Source organism: Myotis nattereri (genome assembly GCF_964212035.1).
Source record: "Myotis nattereri genome assembly, chromosome: 1".
Classification (NCBI taxonomy): Eukaryota; Metazoa; Chordata; class Mammalia; order Chiroptera; family Vespertilionidae; genus Myotis; species Myotis nattereri.
In genome coordinates this window covers 222,037,463-222,064,608 of record NC_138075.1, presented here as the reverse complement: position 1 = coordinate 222,064,608, position 27,146 = coordinate 222,037,463, and the positions used below count along the sequence as shown (strand labels likewise).

The 27,146-nt window shown below is 34.1% G+C and overlaps 1 protein-coding gene across 11 annotated transcripts in view; it reads right to left on the bottom strand.

Moving 5' to 3' along the window:
• LOC308524245 (ligand-dependent nuclear receptor corepressor-like protein) overlaps positions 1-27,146 on the bottom strand; it is a gene marked incomplete at both ends in the record, with an annotated part of 150,258 nt that overhangs the window by 9,099 nt on the left and 114,013 nt on the right. For 3 of the 11 annotated variants that reach the window (XM_081098484.1, XM_081098487.1, XM_081098485.1), the window contains 3 exons: positions 19,492-20,524; positions 21,854-21,944; positions 23,728-23,979. In XM_081098484.1, coding sequence (XP_080954610.1) covers positions 19,492-20,524; positions 21,854-21,944; positions 23,728-23,979 — 1,376 coding nt within the window. Of the gene's footprint in view, positions 1-1,822; positions 1,850-9,135; positions 13,941-19,491; positions 20,525-21,853; positions 21,945-22,042; positions 22,120-23,727; positions 23,980-27,146 lie in introns of those variants that run through there. The other 8 variants (XM_081098489.1, XM_081098481.1, XR_013996394.1 and 5 more) reach the window with 7 other exon arrangements.

Sequence of the window (27,146 nt, the reverse complement as noted above, 5' to 3'; positions counted from 1 at the left end):
CTTTGGAGGTGAGGGAGCCCACGTCAGCTAGATTTTGTGGGTCAGTACAGGAGAGAGAGCTGTACAGAAGGAGCTCCAGAGATCTATGTAGGGTTCCCCTGGCTTCTGTAGATACTGATTTGTGCATGACTGTTTCCCAAGGCTTTGAAAAAAAACTACTGAAAAGGACCAGGCAGAAAATCCCTAGATAGAGACTTTATAGGATTAGATATAATCTATTTTCCCACCAGCAAGAATGGAAAGACCTTCTAATACACGGGCAGGATACAGTCTTAAGTTATTGGTACTGCCTACCAGGTGGCATAAAATTAGCTCTAGGACAGGGTTTCTCAACATTGGAACTACTTATATTTGGAGTCAGATGATTCTTTTTTTTTTTTTGTTAAATATATTTTATTGATTTTTCACAGAGAGGGAGAAAGATAGAGAGCCAGAAACATCGATCAGCTGCCTCCTGCACACCCCCCACTGGGGGCGTGCCCGCAACCAAGGTACATGCCCCTGACCGGAATCGAACCTGGGACCCTTCAGTCCGCAGGCCGACGCTCTATCCACTGAGCCAAACCGGTTAGGCAAGTCAGATGATTCTTTATTGTGGGGACTGTTTTATTATACATTGTAGAATGTTCAGCAGCAACCCTGGCCTCTACCCTTTAGGTGTGGCAATAAAAAATGTTTCCATACATTGCAAAATATCCTCTGCAGGACAAAATCATCACCAGTTGAGAAACACTGTACTAGACTAAAGGCTATTCTGGCTTTGCCTAACAGTGCTCAAAAGCAACATTTGAAAGAATAAAAATGTTTCTCAAAAGTTAATGATGCCTAGAATAGAACCCTAATACATTTAAGGCATTGAAAAAAAAAAAATCCAGCATACAATGCAAAAGTGACAATGGCTAGCATCAAATCAAAATTTCCAGGCATGCAAAAAACAGGAAAACATAGTCCATAATGAGGAGAGAAGTCAATCAATAGAAACTGACAACACAGACTGTAAAATCAGCACACAAGGAAGTTAATGCAGGTTATTTTAAATAGACTCCACACAGTCAAGAAATTGAAGAAAGCACAAATATGAGGAGGATGTATATGGCAGATACAAAGAATACTAAATCTAAATTTCTGGAGGTGAAAATACAAGCGTATGAAATGAAAAATCACCTGGAATTTATCAACAGCAGATTAGACAATGCTAGAGAAAAGGTTAATAAACTTAAAAACACAGAAATAGTATAATCCAAAGTAAAACAAAATAAATGGACAAAGCGTATTTTACAACCATAACTGAATTAAATTATAAATCAGGAGACATTTCTGAAAGAATAAATTAATGGGGGTCTAGATTTCTATATTTATATAACATAAAAACAAAGTTAGAAACATGAATTTTCCAGGTTGCCTGAATTTGGAATTGTGGGGAGGTAGAAGCCAAGGTTTTGTTTAAAATTAAACAAACAAACAGAAACACAAGATAAAACCTGGCAGGATGAAATCATTCAGATACCTAGTCTGCTTTTATTTTTGTAATTAAATGACAGGTACATTCAGCAGACTTAACATTGTAATCACAGAGTGCTCAGCTCCACCACAAAGAAAACTGTAGAAAGCCTAGGAAAGTGAAGTGGGGAGGGATGGCAGCCAGTAGAGCTGAACTAAGATTTTGAATTCCTATATGAAGAAATAGAAAAGAAAAAAGGGGTAGAAAAGGAGAGAAGAGAACACTTGGGGAAGAACATAAGGTGTGAAGCACCAAGATCAATCTCTTTCCAACAGGTGGTAGGGCCTGGTTAAGGAAAAGAAGGATGACCCTTGAACTTACCTGATATAGACAAAGCAGGTCTGGAGGCTGCAGGGAGAGAATAAAGATTTACAAAACAATAAAATTGGCACTCATGGCTCCCCTAGCATCACTCTGCTGGATGCAGACAAGTCCTGTCCCACAGAGAGAAGACAACACTACCTGTCAGAAATACACTGCATTGTATGGGAGGAGGGAATGGACAACAGGAGGGAGTGGATGGTGTTGGGTATGAACTGGATATAATAATCTACTAAAAAAAAAATCCAATGACTTTTTTTCTAGCCACTCATATAAAAATTCTATTGATATAAACAGGGGTGAGCACACTTTTTCTGCAGAGGGCCAGGTGAATATTTTAGGCTTTGGGGGCTCTATATGATCTTTGTTGCAACTACTCAGCTCAGCTCCTGTGGCACAGAAGACGTGTCTATGAAAGGGCACAGTGGTGCTCCAACAGAGCTTCACTTACAAGTGTGCCATGGGCCAGACTCGATTTAGAGAATTATCTTTAAAAATAATTTTATACTCCATACCCACTGGTATGGAAAGTCAGCCACATTATCTTTCTTTAATTTATACTTAATTATGTTGCCAAAGTAAAAACAATTTGAAATATTTGTTGATTAAAGGGAATGGTTTTCCATGAAAGACATGGAGCAATTAGTGAAGCAGGATATCCTAAAATAACTCAATGATGGTTGACAAAGTAATGGCATATAGATATTCAAGAAAAAGTCTAGAAAAAACACCAAGACAAGGAATTCTCAAAGTAGCTGATTTATCTATATATATAAAAGCCTAAGTGATCGTTACAACCTGTCGACCGAACACTATGATGCGCACTGACCACCAGGGTGCAGACACTTAATGCAGGAGCTGCCCCCCGGTGGTCAGTGCACTCCCATAGCCAACCTCCCGCGGCTGGCTAACTTCCCGCAGTCCTTCCCCCAGGCCAGCCCCTATCGGGTCTGGGCGAAATGGCCCCAATAGCTGGCCAGGCTGAGGGATCCCACCTGTGCACGAATTTGTGTACCAGGCCTCTAGTAGTTTAATAAGTATTATGGTAAAAATCAGAAGCTTTTCATGACCTAAATTCTTCTCTTTACTCAGTTCCTATGAAAATGACAATAGGGAAAAAATTAAATTGTAAAGAGAATAACTTTTAAAAAATTCCTGATTTCATTATAATACTTTAAATAACAGAATAAAAGTTTTAATAGTTTTACCTAAGGCACTGGCAATTAGCAAAGTGGTAATATGAAGTCCATATAAAAATGAATGTCAATGAATTTACTAATTTTTACATTAATCCTACCAGACCTGAGGCCCTGAACCTAACTGTCCCCTATACCTGGGCTCCTGAGCATTAAAGAGAAAAAAACCAACATGATATAGAAAAATGTTAGTTACATGCAAACAAGTGGTTAGAATAAGATGGAACTTGGAGACATTGTAGAAAATAGGTCTACCTTTCATCTACCTTTCATCTAGTGCCAATATTCCACCTTTGTGTGGAAATTACTGAAAAATTGGCACAGCAGTCTGGTAGGGTTAAAATATCTCTCTTCCTTTCATCTAGTTCTGACCAAGTTAAAATTGTGGATTAATTGAATTGAGAAGACACTGATCTCATATTTAAATTCACAAATTATTTTCTCATGATTTGCAATACCTACAGTAAAGCCACCTGAATGCACTGCCTCCACACTCTGCCTTTAATTCAGCACTTAAAATCCTATACAATAAAGAGGTAATACGCAAATTGACCATCACTCCAACACACAAGATGGTGGCCCCCAGGTGGACACAAGATGGCCACCACAAAATGGCCAGCAGGGGAGGGCAGTTGTGAGCGATCAGGCCGGCAGGCGAGAGCAGTTGGGGGCGACCAGGCCTGCAGGGGAGGGTAGTTAGGGGTGACCAGCTGGGAGCGACTAAGCCTGCAGGGGAGGGCAGTTAGGGGCGACCAGGGTGGCAGAGGAGGGCTGTTAGGGGTGACCAGGCTGGCAGGGGAGGGCAGTTAGGGGCAATTGGGCCGGCAGGGGAGTGGTTAGGGGGTGATCAGGCTGCCAGGCAGAAGCGGTTAGGGGCAATCAGGCAGGTGAGCGGTTGGGAGCCAGCAGTCCTGGATTGTGAGAGGGATGTCCCATATTGGAAAGGGTGCAGGCTGGGCTGAGGGACACCCCCCCCCCCCCGCATGAATTTTGTGCACCGGGCCTCTAGTCCTATATAATAAAAGGGTAATATGCAAATAGACTGGACAGCAGAACAACCGAACAACCAACCAAAGTGTAATATGCTAATGATATGCTAAGGCTGCACTCTCTGTGACGTGCACTGACCACCAGGGGGCAGACAGTGGACCAGTCAACCAGTCACTATAACGTGCACCAGGGGGCAGATGCTCCCACTGGTAGGTTAGCTTGCTGCTGGGGTCTGGCCAATCAGGACTAAGTGAGATGGGCTGGACACACCCTGGAGTCCCCTCACTGGTCCCTCCCAGCCCGATCGTGCACAGGTGGGGTCCCTCAGACTGGCCTGCACCTTCTCACAATCTGGGAACTCAAAAGAAAGTAACTAAAATTAAAAAAGACTACATTATTATTTCCAATAGTCATATTCCATTTTCACCTCAAAAATCATGTCTTGTAATTAGCCCTTCACATACCCCATTTTGCGCTCCCCCCTCAAATATATACTGCATGCTATTAGAAAAGACTCTTTAGAATTACACCTTGATCATATAGTTTCTCATTATTCACTGAATGAATTCTTGGCTTGATCTCTTTGTCCTTCTATTATACCCACTTGGTGGTCCCAATAACTATCAAACCTACGGGTCCATCTTTCTCCATGCTTAGACTCTGGCTGCAGAGATAAAATCACAAAACTGTTCAATATTGTTATTTCTTGAGACGGTATTTTTAATCTTATCCACATTATCAACATCCATTATAGAACTCTTGATTCATAGAAAATACTCAAATATCCTCAATATTTTGCCTATCCTATATAATAAAAGCCTAATATGCTAAGTGTCTGGTTATCCGTTCAACCAATCAAAGCGTAATACGCTAAGACCACCCAACTGCTCGCTATGATGTGCACTGACCACCAGGGGGCAAGACACTCCAACCAGTAGGTTAGCTTGCTGCTGGGGTCTGGCCAATTGGGACTGAGTGAGACGGGCTGGACATGCCTTAGAGCCCTCCTGTGGTCCCTCCCCAGCTGGCCAACCTCTGCATCCCTCCCCAGCTGGCCAGCCCTTATAGGCTCCAATTGGGACTTGGCGAGACAGGGCTGGACATGCCCTGGAGCTCTCCCGTGGTCCCTCTCTGGCCCTGATTGTGGGGTCCCTTGGCCTGGCCTGTGCCCTCTCCCAATCCGGGACCTCTCGGGGGATGTTGGAGAGCCGATTTCAGCCTGATCTCGCAGGCCAGGCCGAGGGACCCCACTGGTGCATGAATTTGTGTGCCGGGCCTCTAGTGAATTTATAAAGTGTTTTGTGTCCTCATACATACCCCACTCTTCTTATGTTTTAGGAAAGAAGTGACCCTGATGGCCAAGGCTAATCTCGCTAATGATGCCTCATAACATCCAATAATCAACTCAGGGGCTTCAACCCAACTTTCACTGCTTGCCATCTCATTTTTGTATCTTCAACCTTTTATTTTCCACTGATCTTCCTATTAGCATTTAACATTTTTTAAAAACCTGCCTTTAACAGGGCTTCCCTTTCATTACTTCCCTATCTCCTCTCCAATCATAGCCATTTATAGTTTCTGTGCTAATTTCCTTCATTTCTTCGTCCTGCGTGTACTCAATCATTAGGTTCCTTGCTCTGTTAGCCCACAAAAACTGCTTCCTCCCAAGTCAACTATAATTGATCTGTTATCAACAGTCCACACTGCTATTTTCTCCACTGTTGTGACACATTTCCTTTTCATCGCCCTCCCCTGGTTCCCTCTCACCTCCTGACTAATCTCATCAGTCTATTGTACACATCTTTTTTTTCTCCATATTTTGGGGCTCTGAGATCCTAGGCTCTTCTCATTTCACCTGAATAATCTCTCCCACTCTCATGGCTTCAATGACTTGCTGATACCCAAATCTTTATCTCTAGCTCAGACTTCTCTCCTGAGCAAAAAGGCCCTATTAACTAATTGCTTTCTAAACACCTTTTCTTGGGTATCTCACTGAATACCTCAAATTCCTTATGTCTAAAATCGAATACCCTGAGTGTTCTTATACCTCAGTGCAATTACTATCATTTGTCCAGATACTTAAGCCAAAAACCTGGATGTCATCCTTTATTCCTCTACTCTCTAAGATGTATTGATTCTACTTCACAGAACTTTCAAATACATCTATTCTTCTCCATTAATGTCACTATTAGGGCTCAAATCATTTCTTTTTTTTATGAACGTACAATTTGGACGAAGCTTCCCTAGGTAGCTTCATCTTTTGCCATTTTCCCATTCACCCCATGCCCCATCCTTAATCCCTATTTTATGACTCAGCTATTTGGACAAAATTATGTAGTGTTCCAAACAAGCCTTTTTGTCACCCTGATTTTCCACAAGCATTTTGCTTTGCTGAGACACTCTCCCAACTTCTTTCTACTACTTTGGCACCCTTCTAATCTCAGCTTAGATATAACCATATAGGAATCCTTGCCCAATTCTCCAAACCTGGGTTCAATTTCCCTCCCATGTGCTCCTACAATCCACCTCCCCTGCAATCATAGCACTCATCTTTCCACTGGAGTTGCCTATTCACTGTTCCCCAAGAGATGATGAGCTCCGTGAAAGAACAAACCATGACTTTAACCCTTTAGCCATTAAAACATATACTATCCCTCTTAAAACAGAAAATACACTGTATTTGTTGGATAAATAAATGATGTCGGTCTTGTTTATCTACTTAAGTAGAAAGAGAACTTTTTGAACCTGCTACATGCCTAAGAGCATAGTGTAGGCATTCATTAAATATTGAACAAAGAATAGAATGGAATTGTATTTCTTCTTCCTCCTTTCCACGTCTACAGATATATAGCAATACAAATGTAGTAAAGTATAAATATTAAAACTCCTATGTATTAAACTATATCTGAACAGTTAATTTTGAAATGTACAAAAATAAGACATTCATTCATGGTAGAAGCAAAACTTTCCATCAATAGAAATAGTCTATAATACATTATATACACTGAACTAGAATCTTTCTAGAAAAGCCCTATTGTTAAAAGTCTCTCAAGTCTCCACTCACTAATTATTCTATGAAAAGAAGAACACATATAAAACTAATAATGAATTTTAGTGTCATTTCCAAAAAGGCAAAAAGAAATATGAAATACCAAATATCATGAGCAAAAAAATATTTCAAGAAACATTTAAAAATTAGATAAATATAACAAATATTGTGTCAAATACAACTCTACAAAAATGTCTGATTAAAAAAAGAATGTTAAAAAATAAAGAAGGAAAGTTATCAGTAAAGGATAAATAAAACTTTAAGCAGAACAGGAAAATAGTACTAATAATTTTTAAAATGTAAAAACAAGTCTTGCTCTAATACTAATTTTCTTTTTACATAATACAAAATGATTTTGAACTTAATTTGAAAAGTAATAATTAGGCATCTTCCATCCTATTTTTCTAGGGTAACCTAATATTTAGTGCGATGAAGAATCATATTAAAATAAATTTTATACTTAGACCTTAGGAAGGTACAATGGCTAAGAAGCTGAAAGGACAAAATACAGTTCTTTTGTAAAATGAATTAATGCAAACTACCTTTGGTAAACTCAAACAGCATGAAATGAGGATGGTATAAAGAATTAAAAACGAAACACTACTTTATTCTCCACTCATGACAGTCTTTTAAAAAGATGTGTGTATATTTTTAGGTGACTTTTTTTAAAAATCACTATCAGGCTTCCCCTTTTTTTCCTGACATACTATTTGTTATAATGTTATTTTTAGTTATCCTGAAGGTAAAAAACAAAGAGTATAACTTTAGATTTGATTCTTGTTTCAGAATGGGGACTAATTTTAAAATTTTAATAATTGAATTTAGTTAAAATTTTTAATCACTGCATGTTAGATATTATTGAAACAGGTATTTTAAAGTTACCTCTTTAGTTAAATAATTGACTCTAGGGGGCCATAAAATTCAAGTTTAATTACTACTTTTAATATTTTAATGTAAGATCTGATAGTACTTTTTTCACTTATAAAAATGTTTTAAAAGGTAAAAATAAAGTCACCAATACCTCCCCAACCCCCAGAAAAATCCCCTAAAGTATACAATGTAACAATGCAATCACATGAAAAAAATCCTTAAATTTCCAGTGTAACCTGGCACTCTTTCGTGTCAAGAAAGAAATCTACAAGCACTACCATACGTGTACTTATCTTGAATTATCAATAAGCAGAGTTAGAAGTGGCTACATTAGCAACTAGTGTTCATAGCCTATTTCTGCTAGGTTCTAAGAGTAACAGTTTCCCTGAGGCACCAATGTCAGGTTAGTATAACAGAGAAAAGCATATAACTGCTTGATAAAGTAATTTCAGTTTGCATTACCTTAAAATTATCTATATATGACTTTCTCCCTAGATAGGCTATGGATTATCTCTTGAAATAAATCCTTATCTTTATATCCATGCAGTCTAGTTCAGAGTCTAATAGGAATAAATCTATTCAACAAGTTTGATTAGTTGAAAAAAAAATTTTGTTCCTTGACACTATTTAAATAAGCTGAGTATTAAAGTGGTTCACAAAGCAGTACCAAAGGGCATAATGACTTAATGGTGAATGTGAGACTGATATCCTAGAATTATTATATATGTTATAGCCTTTATTAATTTAGTAATGAGACAGAGTCTTCTTTCCACATGTCTGATCTCAAAGCTATTATCAGATGATAAACATAAATTAATCTGTAGTATAGTAAGTTTTAGATTGTTACTTGGGCTTATTTATCTATCAAATTGTTTTCTGTATTTTATATTAGATTATATTAGATAAAATGCAAAAGTAGATAATATAACTTTTATATTAATGGTACATGTTTAGAGACTTTCTATGTCTCTACTAAATATATTTTAATTTGCTTGAAATACTGAACACATTATATGTGGGGAAGTGCACTGGTACATTTAGCAGCACCTAATTTCACGAGTTTCATACTAGGTGCCAAGAAATTAGGTTGTCCAAATATTTTGGAAATAAATGAAAACTCAATCAGCTGTTTCTTTTCTACCCATTATCTTATACTTTACTCAAGGCACCTACAATGAAACTTTAAAATTAAGTAGAGAAAAACTTACCTACTTGGGATTTTGAATAATAGTTTGCCATTTGTCCACTGTTGCAAGACTGTCGTTTATGTCTTTTTGTTGACATTTCTGTGGTCTTCCATGGTGGTCTTTTTCTTTTCTTCAATTTGCTAAGAACTTCAGAGCCATCAGGAGTCTTGTCATAATTAACACATTTATTTAATTTACTACTGTCAAGTTGGCCAGGAAATTTATCAGCTGCAGGACTATTTGATTTAGCATTTTCTATTTCTTTAGATTGCTTTTTAAAAGAATGTTGCCTAGCAGAATGGGATCTTAAGGTAAAGCGCTTTGATTCTTCCATATGAGTCTGATGATTACTTCCACTGTTAACAGATTCAGGTGAGTAAATGATTGTATTTAGCTTAAAAGTATTTCTGTGTTCAAGGTAGTTGATTTTTCTCAAAAATATTCTACAATCTTTTAAGGTTTTTGACCTCCAATTACTTGGACATACATTTCCTAGTCTTGGTCCCCTTTCAAAATCTTTTTGGCTGCTATTTGTTCCATTTTCCTTTGCTTCCGACTTATATTTATTCTCTAAACTAGCATGTGTTCTAACGTCAGACACTGCCACCCTCTGTTGCAAAAAGTCATTCCTGATCTCAGGTGGCAAAATAAACTGATTACCTACTGCATTTTTTCCTTGGAGTGGGATATCAGCATTTGGTCCTCCCTCAGTCTTACTAAAATATTGGTTCTGGCAGTAAAATCTCAGGTTCCTCCTTTTAGAGATCCAATTAACTGTTCCGTGGTTGTGCAGCTTTCCCTCTCTTCTCCACCTTTCATGTCGCAACCTCTTAAACTCTGTTCTTTTGAATCTACCTAGTGTTAAATTATTTTTCACATTTAAGAGTGGAGAGCTAACCATTTTATGCAGTATATGCAACTTCCCTGATTTTGAAGGAGAAGATAGTGCAAATTTTTTAAAGTGCTTTCGGAAGGGGCTGGTATTAAAATCAGAGTATTTGGTCCCTAATTTAATTCCTCTGGTATTTATTACTTCGAAAGGGTTTCGAGCATTTGCTTTTCTAACTAGTGAAAGAGACTGTGTTTCTGTCGTTTGCATAAACCAGGTACAGAGTTCATTCAAATCATATTTTTTCTGAAAAAGCATTTTTACAGGTGAAACGTCAAGTTCTACAAGACAGGTTTCCAAAGGGTTTGCTATTTTGAGATTATTACTTTCAGTGTCTTCCCTTTTTGTATGAACATAATTTTCAGCTTCATCTCCACTGACTTGTACCCAAGCATTTGTAATTTGCTCATATCTATTATTTAATGCCTCTAATAAGGAATCGTTCGAAGCAGAAGCAGCCCACCACCTGAGCAAAGGGTTTGATGAAATTATAGGGTCCAAAGATACTTCAGAAATGGGTATTAATTTATCTTCCAAACATTTTTTTGCATTCCTTAAATTTCTAGCTCCTGGTGTACCTTTGGGAGCTATTTTTAACCTTGACTGCCTATTTTTTTCCTTCTGACTTTTGCCTTTCTGCAAATGGAGTTTATATGATTTATGAAGCAGAGTATTTCTATAAATAAGTGAGCTAGAAGATGCTAATGAATGTAAGAAATGCAGAGATGGTTTTCGGTCCCTAATAGAATGTCTCAAAGGTATAGCAGCAACCATACTTTTTGATCCATTCTTGAATAGGTCAGCTTCAGCGTGCCTTGTATCCATCTTATTGCATTGAGAAGCATACTTTTCTTCAGGCAAACTTTTTTCCAACATAGTCTCTTGTTCTAAAGGAGGTAAACAGCTGCTAATACTCACTGCTCTCTCCTGAGGTGAAATTCTATTAATAGTTACAGATATACCAGAAATTTTCACTTTTGCAGGTCTACCAGGCTTCCTAATTATTGCCAAAGGCTTCTGATTTGGTCGAACAATGCTCTTAGAAGGTTGAGGTATCACAGACTTGTTCTTGATAGGTCTAACATATTCAAAGCCCAAGATCTCACTTTCAGTTGTCAAACTTGAAATGGCACTTATTCTTTCACCCGAGTCAAGTTCAAATTCTCTAATATTTCTGAGATTATTACATTCAGTTGGAAAATCAGTAACCTTACTGTTTAAAGATGTAACATTGCTGATGCTTACACTTCCTTCAGAAACATGCCTTTTAGTTCTTCTTGACCTTCCATAAATAACAGTTACAGTAATAGTCTTTTTACAAATACCTTCCTTTACTTCTGATAGGGGAGATTCTGGGCTTTTCTTTCCAGCACTAAAGGACTCATTTTGGCAAATGGTAGTGTCTGTTTGATCAGTTTTCGGTTTGGGTGGTCTTCCAATTGGTCGCTTAATCTGTTTCACAACCTGGGGACCTATTTTTTTAGGTCTACCTGGTTTTCTTTTAAAAGATGAATCAATTGCACTGTTTGAATTTTCCATAGGTTCTTCCTGTGGCTTATCGCTATTTGCATGATCGATAAACGTTTCAGAAGATTCTGCTGTTTCTGTTGCACAATTTAATTTTAGTTCTTTTTGAAGGGTGTCACTACCATTACGATTAGAACTAACATTTTCCAAGTTAGCATTTGGAATGTCCTCATTTGTTTCTGTTTTTTTTTCAATTATATGATGGTTTGGACATTTTTCAGAAGAAGGAAAATCAATGTTTGATTCAGAATTATTGACCGAAGTTAAAGTATATTTGACTCCTTCACTGCTTTTAACCTCAGATAAAAACATGAGTTTGATAGGACTAGAATAATTGGAAAAAGAAGAGCTTTTGGTGGCTTCATATTTTGTTGGTATAGTCTCAACAGAGGAAATCAAGCTACCTGTATCTAAAATAGATGACTTTTTCAGATTATCAAGTCTTTTGTTATTCAAATCTATTGGATTGCTTTGGATATTGTTGGATACTGCCACAGATTTTGATAAACTCTGCTCTTTGCATGTCATTCTACTTACAGTAAGAGTTATATTTCCACCAGCATTTTGATCTTTACCATCAACTTCTTTCAATTTTTTGGATGCTTTATATCCTTCCAACAACGACTGATTATTCCAAGACTTCTTGGCCATATTTATTGTATCTTCCAAACGTTCCACAATAACTTGTAAATTAGAATTCATTGCAATTTTGTTTAAATCTATACTGTGTGAGCTTTCAGTTTGAATACATTTCACCTGATCTTTTTTTTTTGTAGATTCAGAAACCTTTTTGGCCTTAGGGGATTTTTTGAGAACATAATTATTTGTTACATATATAGAATACCATCCTGGAGGCACAATATTTCGTTTAGTTCTGCTCAAAAGTCCAGGAACATCACATTTCAAAGAAGTTTGAGTATTTTCTAGTTTTGAATTCTCATGATTTTGCAAAAAACTTTTTCCAGCTGCAGATTTCTCCTGTGAATTTCTTATGCTCATTTTCTCAGGAATAGTTGTTTTGAAGCTTTCTGAAAATGTGTCAAAAGCCAGGTTAGTATCTAAATTATGAAGGGGTAGTTCCAAGGACTGTAATGCATAATCTGGTGAAAATGATATTTCTGCATGATTGCTGTCTTGAAGGTTTTTAGAATTTTGTAAAGAAGGCCCTTGGCAATTATAGAATTCTTCTTTGTCTGTTGAAAGTATCACATTATTGCATACCAATTTCCTTGAAAATTTTTCACTGCATTTTTTTCTTACAAAGTTTTCATCAAGACTAGCAAGTTCTCTTTTTATCTGTAAAGCCTGCCTTCTAAACATGGGTGAATCAGGAGAGTGGTGCATTGCAAATAATGTTTCTTGACGCTTTCGAAATCTTGTCTGAATAATTTTATTTTCTAGCTTTTTATCATGTTGACTCAGTAATTCCATAAAACTGTAATCACTGGCCTTTGCATTATGCAAGAGGGAAGTTATTAAATCTCTCAGTTTTAAATCATTATCTGTATTACAATCACTGCTAGATAATTTTATAAGGTTTGTCGTATCTGTAGTTTCTATTGATTTTAATTTTTCATTAATACGATCCATTAAATCTTGAAAAATTACAGTAGTTTCACCTTTTTCATGATTTGTAGTACAATTATTGCTGCCTTCCAAGAGCAAAGAATCAGAGTTACTGGATATTTTGGTTTTATGTGTTTTACCTTCATGATCATCTTTGTCATTACTTATTTCTGCTGGTGTGAGGAATGGAGGTTGGTTAATGTTTGTTTCAAGTCTGTTATTTTCTAAGGCTGAAAGCTCTGAGATGACATCTTTCAATTTTTCAAATCCTTCAGTCTGTACAGGTGATAATGGTGGGGGTGAGGGACTTCGAGATCTACAAATATCTTCAAGACTAACCGAAACATCACTGAGTACTTCCCTCGATGAAAAAGGAGTATGAAAGGCCGATTTTGTAGAGTGAATGTTTGGAAACAGTCCAGAACAGCACCTGTGAGAAGTATAACTGTTTGCAATTCCTCTATTCACTACTGTCTTAATGTGTTCAATAGTTACAGTTTGGCAAGACAAACAATGTAAATCTTTAATACAGACTGGCAGAGGCACAAAACTAGGGCTTTGTCTTTCATTTTGTAAACACCCTCTTTCTGCCAGCCTATATTCACAATGACAGAATAGACCATGTATATCATCTTCAATTAGAGGCTTTTGAGATTCTGAAGACACAGTATAAGATGTATTACAACAGCAAAGAGAAGCAGCATTCTGCTCTTGGACTAGAAATTTCAACATTGCCAAAACTTGTTGCTGGTGATGTATGCACAAAGATTCCAAAACTTTGCTTAATGCTGATTTTCCTTTTTCCATTTTAGTAGCTTCCTCTGATTTTGCATCAACAGTTGAACTAAAAATAAAAATCAAACAAAAAATGAATTACAGTAAAAATATCAATATTATAAGGAGTTATAATTTTAACAGAGTTTGAACAAAAGATATTTTGATATTGCTGGACTCCTAATTCCTGTAGAACTGCAATAATGGCATCTTGATTATTGTTTAGCAAAAATATACTGAAGCACTGATGATAATTTCCTGTGACAAATGAGTCAAAACAAAGCCCAAATTTTTTGATATAAAAGTTGATGATTATAGATATGACTATATTTATAGATTGTTAATGTTTAGTTCTTTGAATATATTAAGAATATTTAATGGAAAGTGCTTCACCAGGAGTTAAATTTTTTGTAAACATTCTGTTATTTTGATAATTATCAGTCTGTATTACTGCAAATAAGAAAAATAAGATGTATGAGAAAAAGCTTATCTTTATTTAAATATATATTTTTTCAAGGTAATGGAAATACAATTATTAATAAAAGCTTTGTCACAAGAAAAATTAAGGGATTTAGATTTCATAAATAACAAAATATCTTTTCTAAGATTAAGCTCCAGGCATTTTAACCTATTAAGAAAATTATTTAAGCTATTTAAAAATGAAATCTATTTTTAATTGATTTTAAATACTAAAGTAATTACATTGAAACTAAAGGCATTACTTACCTAATTATTTAATTTCAAATGGAAAATGTCCACTTCAGAAACTAATATACATCTAATTTTAGCTAAGGCTCATTATTACTTAGCAACGAATGTAGAAATCTAAATTTTTTTTTAAATCCAACTACCAGCAGTAAGAAGATAAAATATATAAAAGAATTCTGTTTCAGAAAAGTATCCATTTAAATTAAACATATCACCAAACTCTGTACATGAAAATAGCCTCCCACTCCTGACTTGTTATATTTGTTAGTGCTAGTAGCTCCTGGTTTGCAAAAATTTAGGGTTGGAATTGGGATATGCTGATTATGAATTGCTACAGAAGAATGTATTTTATTTAATAAAAAGTTATGTTCATGTATATTAAAAATTAGAGAATTTTTCTTTTAAAATGAAAAGTGAATTTTTTTATTTTGTTCCCTAAATATCACTTAATTTGTTTCACAGTTAAGTATGCAATATTTTATCTACATTTTATAAAAATTGTTATTTGAATAGGAAAAATACCAAAGCAAATTTTGAACATTAGATCAATTTTTGCAAGGAAAAACGACAACACTTTACTAGATTCAACCAATATTTCACTAAAACTAGCATATGATTTAACATAAATAGTTATCAAAGTGAGAATAGATATGAAATTACAATAAAACTTCTTAAATCCACTGCCACCTCTAGACAGATGAAAATAGGACATGACCCCTGTAACTTTTCCTTTCTGAAAATAAATTTTCATAAGTTTTATCATGGCTGGGAGTGTAAAATGATGCAACTAACTCCCAAGATTCAATATTAGATCATTTAAAAAATATATGTAGAGAATAAAAGCAGGAGGAAATGTTAGCTATCAAATATAAATATAAAAATAAAATTATGCTCTTTTTCAGCAAATTAAACATTATAATTTTCACATAAGCAAATGAAAACCCAGAAAAGTTCTGATAAGCACGATTCAACAGTTTCTTTAGTTATGTTATGGCCTATTAAACATATCTGTGACTAACCAGTTAAACAGAGATTTGACATGGTTCTAAAGAAAATACATTACACTGTATTTTAAGGATTAATATGCTTGCCTAATAGTTCCTGAAATGCTTAAGTGATTTTTTCTATTAGTAAAGCCAAGTAAAATAATAAAAACTAATGGCTAGTGTTAACTATTCTGAGCTGCAATAATCTTGAAAACCACAAGATTTTTATATTTCTCTTCTGACATTCTAAGGATATCTATCTTTTAAAAGAGTTTCTTATTCAGTTTATTACTTCTATTAATGACATTTAAAAAATACCACAGTGGCTAGTAATTTCCACCTAATGCTATATGAAGAATAGCTTAATAAAGTTCCTAATTAGATATTCAGATTAGATTAAATTCAGTTATTAGATAACTAAGTCCTCAAATCATAAAACTACACAATATGCTTGTCTTCAAAATTCTTTTTCATATTTAATGCATGTTAAAATCTCAAAACCCAATATATGAAACCTAATATAAAAAATAGTTGAATACACATACGTCTACAATCTAGAATTTATTCCCAAATGATTACATAAAGGTTCTAAGATTGTACCTTTCATAGATGCCTTTTTTTGAATGCTAAGAAAGTTTCAAACCTTTTGCTATTTGATTTAGAAACCAAAACACCCTGCCTATTCTTTCTATGTTACTATCCGTTTTGCCCATTACAAGTTTTGTTGTTGAGATAGTTTTGGAGAAAGTCAATTTCTAATATTTAATATTAATAAAACTGCTTCCTAAAATGATTAAAGAAGTCATGTAGTCAGTCTTTTTCTTTGCTTTTCTTTTTTTTCTTTTACTGAATGAGTAAATCAATCACACACAAACAGTGTTGTAAATTTAAGTGCAAAAGCATTGAAGTGCTTTACTACAAATTACAACCTAGAAACACGTTAACTGAACAATTAAAATTCATACAATCAGATTTAGATATATAACAACACAAAGTAGGAACAGAATTACAGTACATTACAACACAAGACAGATACATGAATTCATTAGAAAATATTGTAATAAATAATTCATGAATTATAGTGCAATTGATTTATGCATAAATATAACTAATTGCCTAACAATCAGTTTATATTAACAAAATCTGTCAAAATCAAGGCAGCACAGAGTTTTACTAAATTACTGCAACAATGAAAATACTGCAATTAAAAAACAAATACAAGTATTTGTACTGTAAACTAAAAAAATCAGTCTCACTAAAGTTAGTATACAATTTAATATAAAATTGTCATTAGCTACCAGAAGTAGTTTAAACAACTTTACTGAACAGTAGTTTTCTAAAAACAGAGGCACTGTTTTTTTCTTTTCCTTCTTTTTTTTTTTTAAATATAAAATACTTGAGGAACATTCAAATAAGTAGAAAGCACATAAGGTTTGCTTTCACCTTCATTAAAAGTCTGCTGAAACTGGATATTTCAGAAAATTGTCAATTGATAAATAGTAACTGGTAACTAAATTCATAAAGTACTTTGAAAGTTTAACATAAAGAACATCTTAATAGAATCACTGGGGAGAAGGGGCACCCATAAATTTCCCTGCCTTTCCTAGTTTGTATAATCAAAAGTTAACTCAATAATTAGAAACACTTTGTTTCTTTTCAAAGTCATGGGTTATTACCTATAAACTATCAAAAAATATTTAATTTACTATTTCTGACCAAAAATAAATAATACAAGTACTAAAATGCTGCAAATGAACTATAATATTACCTATAAAACTACTGATCACTGTGAAGTCAATAGCAAAATGATCCCTGATTTTATGAATCCTGTAAAGTTTTTGGTCAGGTCATCTTTTAAATGATATAAAAGTTCTGTTAAGTATCCCTTTACTATAAACTTCTCAATCAATTTGTTAATGTAAATATACTGTGAGGAATAAAAAAGCTCAATACAATACAAATGTTATGTAATGCATTCAAGCCCCCAAATTTTTGCAAGTAAAATTCTGTATAAAGAGGTCAATAAAATTGTGTTGAAACATTACTTTATCTTTAACTTTGTTTTTTAGTGGGAAGAGGGGTAATAGATTAAATAATCCAAGTTCTGGCCCTCACAAAATATGGCTTAATTCTTTAAAAAGAAAGATGACCCTGACATCTGCTGTTTTGCAATCTATTATGTATACTTTCTTGAAAAAGAAAAGAGCAAGAGGATTCATCATACCCTACTATGCAGGTAACATTAATAGCTAAAGAGTGTTCAGTGTACATCTAAGAGACCAAATAACTACTTGTTTAGTTCCCACTCTTCAGTTTCTTTAAACATATGTAAGCAGTTTTAAAATGTAATAGCTGAAAATCTCTTTAGTATTACATGTATATGTGATTATTAGATACACACAAACACAAGTGTAATAACACAAGTATTTGACAAGGTGCACTTTTTTTTTTTTTAAATTCAGCTTTTGGATTTACAAAAAGTGGCTTAGAGAAATGATTAAAACCTGAATTTTAACAGAGAAAAGGGGCACTCAGAGAATTTTGAATATATGAAGCAAATCCCCATTCTTTAAATGGAGGCACATGCTTTATAATATAATATTTTACTACTAAAACGGCATACTCCATAAAACCAACATGGATACTCTGAACCACATTTTTAAACTGCTATATAAAAATTACTGGTCTCTCTACGAGTCTGGTAAAAGTTAAAATGCACTGCCCAGCTTCTAACTACCCAATTAGTAGAGTTTACATTACTGAAAGTTCAAAACAGCTTCAGTGTTAAATATTTGTAAATCTATTCAAAACCCTGAACAAACTGCAAATTTGGTTATTAGCAAAATGATAATGTTTCGCCCACCAAAATGAAATCTGTAATTCATTTTGATAAACTGAAAATGTTTTGAAATGTCACAGCAGCAAATATATTAAAGTTACACTGAGGTTTTTCAATAGTAGGAGTGTATCACAATCCTTAAAATTTAAAGTAGTCATAACATCAACTAACCAGCACATTTAAACCAAAATTATCATTCTCAAGCTTTTTCTGTGCACATTATAAACATGCTCTAAGTTGCATTCCAACTTTCTTTTCTAACCTTACAAATTAGCTTATTTTTCAAATAAAAAACAAAATTAAATTATTTTAATAATTAAATTTAAATTACTTTTTGTTCTTAGTATTCCACCTTATATTAAAGAATTCTATAGCTTCTGGGGTTAACCATGTGTCAGTTTTTAAAAAAAAGCATATATCTTAAAAACCCCAGCATCCTGCTAAATCAACTATTAAATGATAAATATTGAATTTCATTATATATATAATTTAAGGTTTTCTTTTCAATTCCTGGTGGATGCACTTGAGTGCATTTCATATTTCATAGAATGCACTACAGTGTACTAATACTGTATATATTAATTTTTCTTAGTATGGAGATAGGTCTCTATTTAAACTTTGATTGGTTGTTTGACATACTTACAATCACTGTAAGTATGTTATATTAAAATGTCTACAAACGATTAGTATCATCTTTCCATTATAAGATGGTTCAACTGAATGGCTGGAGTGGTCTTTCACCAATAAAAATGTTTCACTTGACAATTACTTGTTTTCCCACAACGCTTTATGCTATTGACTACTAAAGAAAACCTGAATCTTTTTCACCTATTTATACAAGGATTAAATACAAACTATCAGAAGTAAGCAATTATATAATCTGTCCACAGTGAAAACCCTGAATAAAACTTTTTCAAAAGGCATGTAAGTGGTTTTTGAACTGTAAAATTTCATGTCTCCTGTCAGAGTGAGCATCTGTATTTCCCACATGTGTGTATATAGACATACAAATACACACCTGTGCACGCACACACACGCAAACACACACACAAACACACACACACACAAACATTTTCCTAACAAGTAATCTACACAGGCTTGCTGCTGTTTTTGCAGCTGCCAGTCCCTGAATCTGTCATATTATATAACCCAGTGTCTGGTAATCGGAGTTTCTTCTTCGGAGGAGTCTTCAGTGTTCCAGATCTTTCTTTTACCTTGTATTCTAAAGTGCTGTGAGGTACCCCATAAATTCCTTGTGCTTTGGAAACACTCATTTTTCCGCTCATTACCATTGCAATAGCCTCTTCCATTATTTCATGATCATATTGCCGATAACGGCCACGTTTTTTCCTGGGCTGCTTATTATCTTTTCGATCCAATCCATCTTCAGTATTTTCAGAGGTTCCATCAACTGTTCCATTTTTAGAATTAAGACACAAAGGAGAGAGGTCCCCATGTATAAAATAAGAGTCAACACTTGAGTGAGTTATGGGCCCAGAACATTCTATTTTGTTCTGTTTAGGGAGTATATTTTTCAGTTTTTGGAGAGCTGATCCTTCAAGGACGGGAGAGGTTTTGGAAACTTGATACACAACATCCAGCAGACCAGGACCATCAGGTTGTGGTTTTGAAACAGAGCTTACTCGTAGCTGAGGAATTTTTAACTGTACAGTAGGATGTGAAGTTTCATATTGTAGGCTTTCATTTTTTTCTTTAAATTGAGTAACCATTTTCTGTAGAGTTAACTGATGGAGGTAACTGGAAGCTGTTGGGAATTTTAATTCTGAGGTTTCAAGTAGATTGAGTTTACTTTTTTCTGTGCGCTCTGCTTGAGCTCTTGCCCACAAGGCTACTTTCTGCAGCACTGCACAAGTTTCTTTACTGTCTTTATATGAATAACTATCATTGAAATCTCGAGTTTTGTTTTTAAAAGATGCAGGCTTCCCTGCTGGTAAGGCTTCTAAGTGGAGAAGTAAAGTTTTTTGAGGTATGCCATAAAGTATGCCTGCTTTATTTATGTCCAGTGCTCCAGACTGAATGTCTTTCAAAGCTTTTGAGAGCAAACCATCTGCAAACTCAGCACTTCTTTCCACATAGTCCTCTCTGTTTCTGTGTAGTCTCCTGGATGGATGGAATGAAACGATGGTAAACTGATGCATGAGAGACTCTCACACAGCTATGGAAGGGGAGGGTCCACTCCTTTATTATACTCCTTGCTTAGGTAACATCACTGCTTATACACTTTTAAGTCTGTGAGATGTAGTAGTTACTCCTTATCAAAGCAAACGCTACAGTCCTGGTAGGACAATGTGTCAATCATACGGTGGCCTCAACAGGCAGACCTTCCAAGAACATAAAATCCTAATTCAGTATTTGTAAAAATATTCTCATGATGTTGCTATTCCTGACAGATGCTTGCAGAGCAACACTTAGATTTTTTACTTGTACAATTAGAGATCCATTATAAAAAAAAAACCCAACCCAAATCCTAAAGGAGTTTTTGTTAGTAGAAACGTGACGTTACCACTAAACAAGTAATAAAAGAGTCAACCCCTTTAAAGGAAATTTGTAGCAGTAAGAATACTTCCAAACACAATATCTCATATTTCCACAAGACCCATTTTTCTCTAGACAAAAACTTACAATTGGAAACAAGTAGATAAGTTATATTTGGGTAAAATAATTTTAGATTTTATAAATGTTTTTTTCTATTTCCAATGTATCATTGTAATTTCAAAGTTTCTCAAACAGAAAGCTTAATTTACCTCATGATTCAAAACCTACTACAGCTTTAGTTTAAACAAATTACACTCTACATCTAAGATTTAAATGTGACAAAAAAGCTTTCCGTGTAGTTTGTTAATGGGAAGATGCAAGTTACAAAAAAAATCCAAAAATCCAACAGAACAGCATTTCACTACTAATTACTTACTAATTTAGTAACAGATTTTAATCAAAGCATAGAAGGACTTTTTGTGGTGATTACTAGATATATTACATAGTCTGCCACCACGCCTAAAGCATAATGGAAAAACACACAAACACTATAAACTAACTATAAGAATTAGTTAAGTACAGTACTTTTAAAATTTATTGTTTTAAAAAATTAAATAGTGAAATTACATATTTCCCTTAAATTTGTCTCCTGAATATGGAATTTAAATCCTCTTTACTTGTCCTGCTTCTTAGTTTGTATTCTATGGTTAAGTTGGTAGTTCATTTTAGTAACATGAACTAAAGTTTGGTGATTGTTCTGATAACTTTTCTTTAACAGAAAGAATAAAAAAGAAAGAGAAAGGACAAAATGGAAGGTATGAGAGACAAACACTTATGAGTGACAAAGCCTCTGGAGGAAACTATATATGTCAATCTACTCAGAGTAGCATTACGAGTTCTCTGCAGAGATAATTTTATATTAATATTAAGTTATATTTCCTGGATATTGCTTACCCAGCCATTGAATTTTCAGAAGGATCACATATGGATGACTCTTCAGATTTTATGCTGATTTTCTTTGTAGAGAGATCTAACACTCCATCCCCTATAATTTTTGCAAGAGAAAAAACTTTATATTTGTAACAGATTAATGAAACAAACAGGCTATGATATAAAACCTGTTTAAAATCAACCCTTTGTCACCTTTCCCACTGTTTGCAGTGCACAGCCATCTGACTGCTCATCCATGACTGTTTCTATTCAAGGCTGCCCAGACGATACTTTGGGAAAGTAGGAATGATGTCAATTGCACAAAAGAGAGCATAGAAAATATGATAATAAGTAAGAACAATAATTAGCATTTATTAGAACTAACAATATGTGGAACATATACTTTAGGTAAACTGTGACTGCATAACCAGTGTGTTTTTAGAAATTACAGTGTAAAATTTTACTATTTTAAACAACTGAAATGAACAACAGTTGAGTCAGTGCCTATATAATATGTCATGGTTATATACGTGATTGAATGAAGATATAACTTATAACAATATAACACTTTAGGAAAAATAGCAGCTAGAAAACACTGCCTAAGTATTTGTTATTAAAAGATAGTTATTTTAAATTACTGTTATAATAGTGAATTTACATGAGTAAGATTTCAATGATTCAGATATACTGTAACAGGACAACTTCAGGATCAAGGAGAATAAAAATAAACTCTGAATTTATAACACATCAATAAATAATACTGTTAATACTACTATATCTTTACTGACAGCTAAAAATTGAAAATTTAAACTGTAAGAAAGGAGTCATTATAAAAAACATATGCTTAAAAATATACTCAAAAATACTGTTGGGTTTTTAAAAAACAATCAAGTGGGTTTTACTATTATTATACAAATCTACTTAATACTTACGTGCCCTAGCAAGACACAAAGATGAAAAAAATAAGAACATATCTCGCCCATAACATACTATGCATAATTCAATAATAATTTTATTGAGTGCTTAGTATGTGCAAAGCACTATTTTAAGAATTTGGAGAGCAGCAGTAAAAATGGCATACAAAGTACCTATTCTCATGGTGCTTAGGACCTAGTGAGATAAGTCATACATACACCACCCCATCACCACCCAACATATTTTAGATTGAGGATAAGGGCTCCTTAAAAACAAACAAAGAAGAGTAAGCTGATATTTTTCTGGCTTCAAGGATTGACAATAATTTTCTTAACTTGTGTTAATAAAAGCTACTTGTTTTATCTTTTTGAGTCAAACACTTATTTGGTATCCTCTATAAGCACTTAAAAGGCCCTTGCCCCCTTTCCTCTGTAAATTATGGCTCTTCTTTCAATCAACTATTAGATAAATCCAATACAGTTCTCATCATTCAGGCTCTTATGAAAAACAGATCTCTATATAGTTAAGTACAAGATTACATTATATTTATCACATATATTACCTTTTCTTTTTCCCCAGTTACATCAACAATTGAAGATAAATCAATTTCTTTTTGTTTTTCAACTAAGTGTAAAAAACTGAATAGGAAGTGTTTACTAAATGTTCTCAGCTGTATATTTTTAAAAATAATTTTTATCATATACATCTCTTTATTGTATACTTTGCTTTTAAGTTGCTTTTAAGGATTCTCTCACCATATACTTTATTGTGAAAAGAGATTGAGAGCAACTCAAATTTCTTTTTTTATAAACAAAAGTCAAATGCAATACAAAAGCTCAAATTCAGCACTTCTTGCTAGTCCATATACATAGGCTAATCACAAGTAATATTACTTCTGAAGTTTATCTATAAATATAACATTACATATATTTAAGAATATTAAAACATAAAATTATATATTACACAAACACAAAAAGTCTTACCTTGCTGAGTATTTTGTTCTTGCATTCGATTCACAGTGAGGTCTAAGGGGCCTTCCTGTTCTTCCTGAAGGGAGTTTTCTGCTTGGTTCATTTGGATACTTTTACATATTAGACTTGGTCCAATTGAACCATTTCTATTCTCTTGAATTTTACCACTTTTTGAAATATACTCAATTGCAAACTGACGTATCATCTTTTTCATTAATTCCTGAGCAACTAGGGGAATGTTAGGATCACAGTTCTGAGGAAGATCTAGAGAAGAAATAAGTATAATAAGCATTAAAAACGGAAACGCAAAATAACAATATTTAAACTTATCATTTTTATTACAAATTAATAATTTCAGAAGTCTTTTTAGTGTCAGTCTGTAATTGCTAATGGTTCCTAGGACTTTGCAATAGAAACCCTATAGATTTAATTAGTATTATGATAACAACTTCAAACTTGGCACATTTAACCATTTCTTCAAAATAACATTTTTGTTCACAAACTAAAATATAAGTAAGAAATTAAGACATAGAAAGCTCAGCAATATGTCCAATTATTAGATTTTTAATTTAAATGTGTTCTACTAGATATTAAAACACTTTAGTATGTGAATATAAACTATACATAACCAAATAAATTTTAACTTAATATACTAAGTGCATGCATTAACTATTAAAGAAAACATCTAAACTTTCATGATTGTTAATTACTATTTAATTCTTCAATTCTGTCAAATATGCATTTCTTATACAGTTTAAATGTCATCATCAAGGATTTATTTTTCTTTTTAAATATATTTTTATTGATTTCAGAGAGAAAGGGAGAGAGAAAAACATCAACGATGAGAGAGAATCATTGATCGGCTGCCTCCTGCATGCACTTTTCTAGGGATCTAGCCCACAACTCCAGCATGTGCCCTTGACCAGAATCAAACCCGGGACCCTTCAGTCTGCAGGCCGACGCTCTATTCACTGAGGCAAGCTAATTAGGGCTGGATTATTTTTCTTTCCTCAACATTTTATACTTAGAAATTTAAATCATAAACAATATTTTATTTTAAAGAACAGTATAATCACACAGACAGCCTTGACCAAGTTTCAAGAATTGTTAGCATTCTGCCACAATCACTTTCTTTTAACTTCTTTTGGTTTGCAGAACTACTAAAAATTGTAGAATTATGACATTTCACTCCTACATGTTTCAGCAAACATATACTAAGATTCTCCTATAAAAATGACAATATCATTATTACGTGCCTTAATTAATCCTTGATCCCCAAACATATTGATCAGGTACAACTATAATGATCAGCAATGATTTTCAGTTCTACTTGAAACTTGTACAAGAGGTCAAAACAGTTGAATGATTTTAGTGAGAGGTACAGCATAAAGACAGACCAGTTATGAACACAGCATATAATAGTGATAAAGTATTGGTATTGGGGAGGGGGATTGTTGGTGGCTTTTCACATACACTTCTGGCCTCAATCCAATGCTTTTATTTACTCTGTTCCTTCAAAGGTAGAATGGCTGGTAAATTGGGAAGTATGATTATACTTGATTAGGCTCCATAGAAGTGGTCCTACTTCCTGAGATACTAGTAACTAGTTCAATGCTCCTTAAATGCCTCAACTCTTACCCAGGCAGATCAGTGTTATGTTAATAGGTCTGCATTGATCCAGGGCTATTTGAGACAGAAGGGTCAACTCTCTTTAGTTTGAGGGTTCAGTATTAGCTGGAGAACTTGCCTAAGACATGTGAAGGCAAATCTTTGAACTAGTATTTATTGTTACAGATCCCAGATTCTAAAATGCAAGAATGTTTGAAAACATACTATTTGGAGGTGAGAAGAGGCAACAAACACCTCCACTATGATCAATTCCATATTTGGTAGCAAAAAGTGACCTATGATAGCAGGAATCTATTTATGGTCCTTGCAGAAATAGAAATATATTTGATCAATGGTGCTGAACCAGCTGGAGATGTTACATAATAAACTTTTCCATTATATTACATCTTTAAAAAATATTTTAAAATTCAGAAGAAACATCTGAGAAAAGGGACTGTGGGCCTATTTAAAAAAGTTAACATTTTAACCTTTACATTTATTCTTTGACCCAGTAGGAAAGAGAGACAGTATTGGTTTGGGGGTACTGGAGAAAAATAGACTTAGCTTATCTCCATTTTATAGTTTCTTTGTTCACAAAAATGGAAATAACAGAACCTTGAAAATCATAATAGGACTTGTTCACAGCATATTTTTTTTTTTAAAAAATATATATTTTATTGATTTTTTACAAAGAGGAAGGGAGAGGGATAAAGAGTTAGAAACATCGATCAGCTGCCTCCTGCACACCCCCTACTGGGGATGTGTCCGCAACCAAGGTACATGCCCTTGACCGGAATCAAACCTGGGACCCTTCAGTCTGCAGGCCGATGCTCTATCCATTGAGCCAAACCAGTCAGGGTGCTCACAATATATTTTAAGATTATATAAGATTGCAGATCAAATACTTGACATTTTTACAGTGTGGTAAACATTAGCTCTTAATTATAGTGGAAATAACAAGATAAAAAGATGCAAGCTAAGCAATTATATTTTATTTAAATCACAAGATGTCAAATAAGTAAAAATATTAAGGCAAATATAAAATTATTAACTGGGAAAATAAAAAGGCATAATATCTAAGCCCATGTGATATTTTTTGGTATAGCCCAGTGGTCGGCAAACTGCGGCTTGCGAGCCACATGCGACTCTTTGGCCCATTGAGTGTGGCTCTTCCACAAAATACCACCTGCGGGCGCACACGTACAGTGCGATTGAAACTTCGTGGCCCATGCGCAGAAGTCGGTATTTTGTGGAAGAGCCACACTCAAGGGGCCAAACAGCCACATGTGGCTGGCGAGCCACAGTTTGCCGACCACTGGTATAGCCCATTACCACATGTAACCTAAATAAAGTGATTTACCAAAACAAAAAATTTCCATGCTGCCCATAAGGATTTCAGTTTATACCACTACTTGATTATTACCTCCAGGAATCTTTGAAGGTTTCTGTGAACAATCTTCTTCACCTTTTTTCAAACTTAATTTTGCTTCACATTATGTGTTAAAAGGAAATACTGAATGTACTTCTAGGTATTTTGGTTAACTGTTCTGTAATTTATTGATCAATGTCACCTTATAAATTTAAAATAATTAAATTTTCCAAAAAGAGCAAACAAATACTTTATGATTGAGTTTAGAGCTAAGTTTTTAATGCAGAATAGATATCACTATTCTATTCAATTCACCTACTCAGATTTTGCCCCTTTATATTGGGGAATAAGTCTATGTGTGAAACCAAAGGACTTGGCAAAAAATAAATTAAAAAATAAGATAAAAAAGAGAAAAAGAGAGACAATAAAAATGCTGCTCAGTTGCTAATTAGCT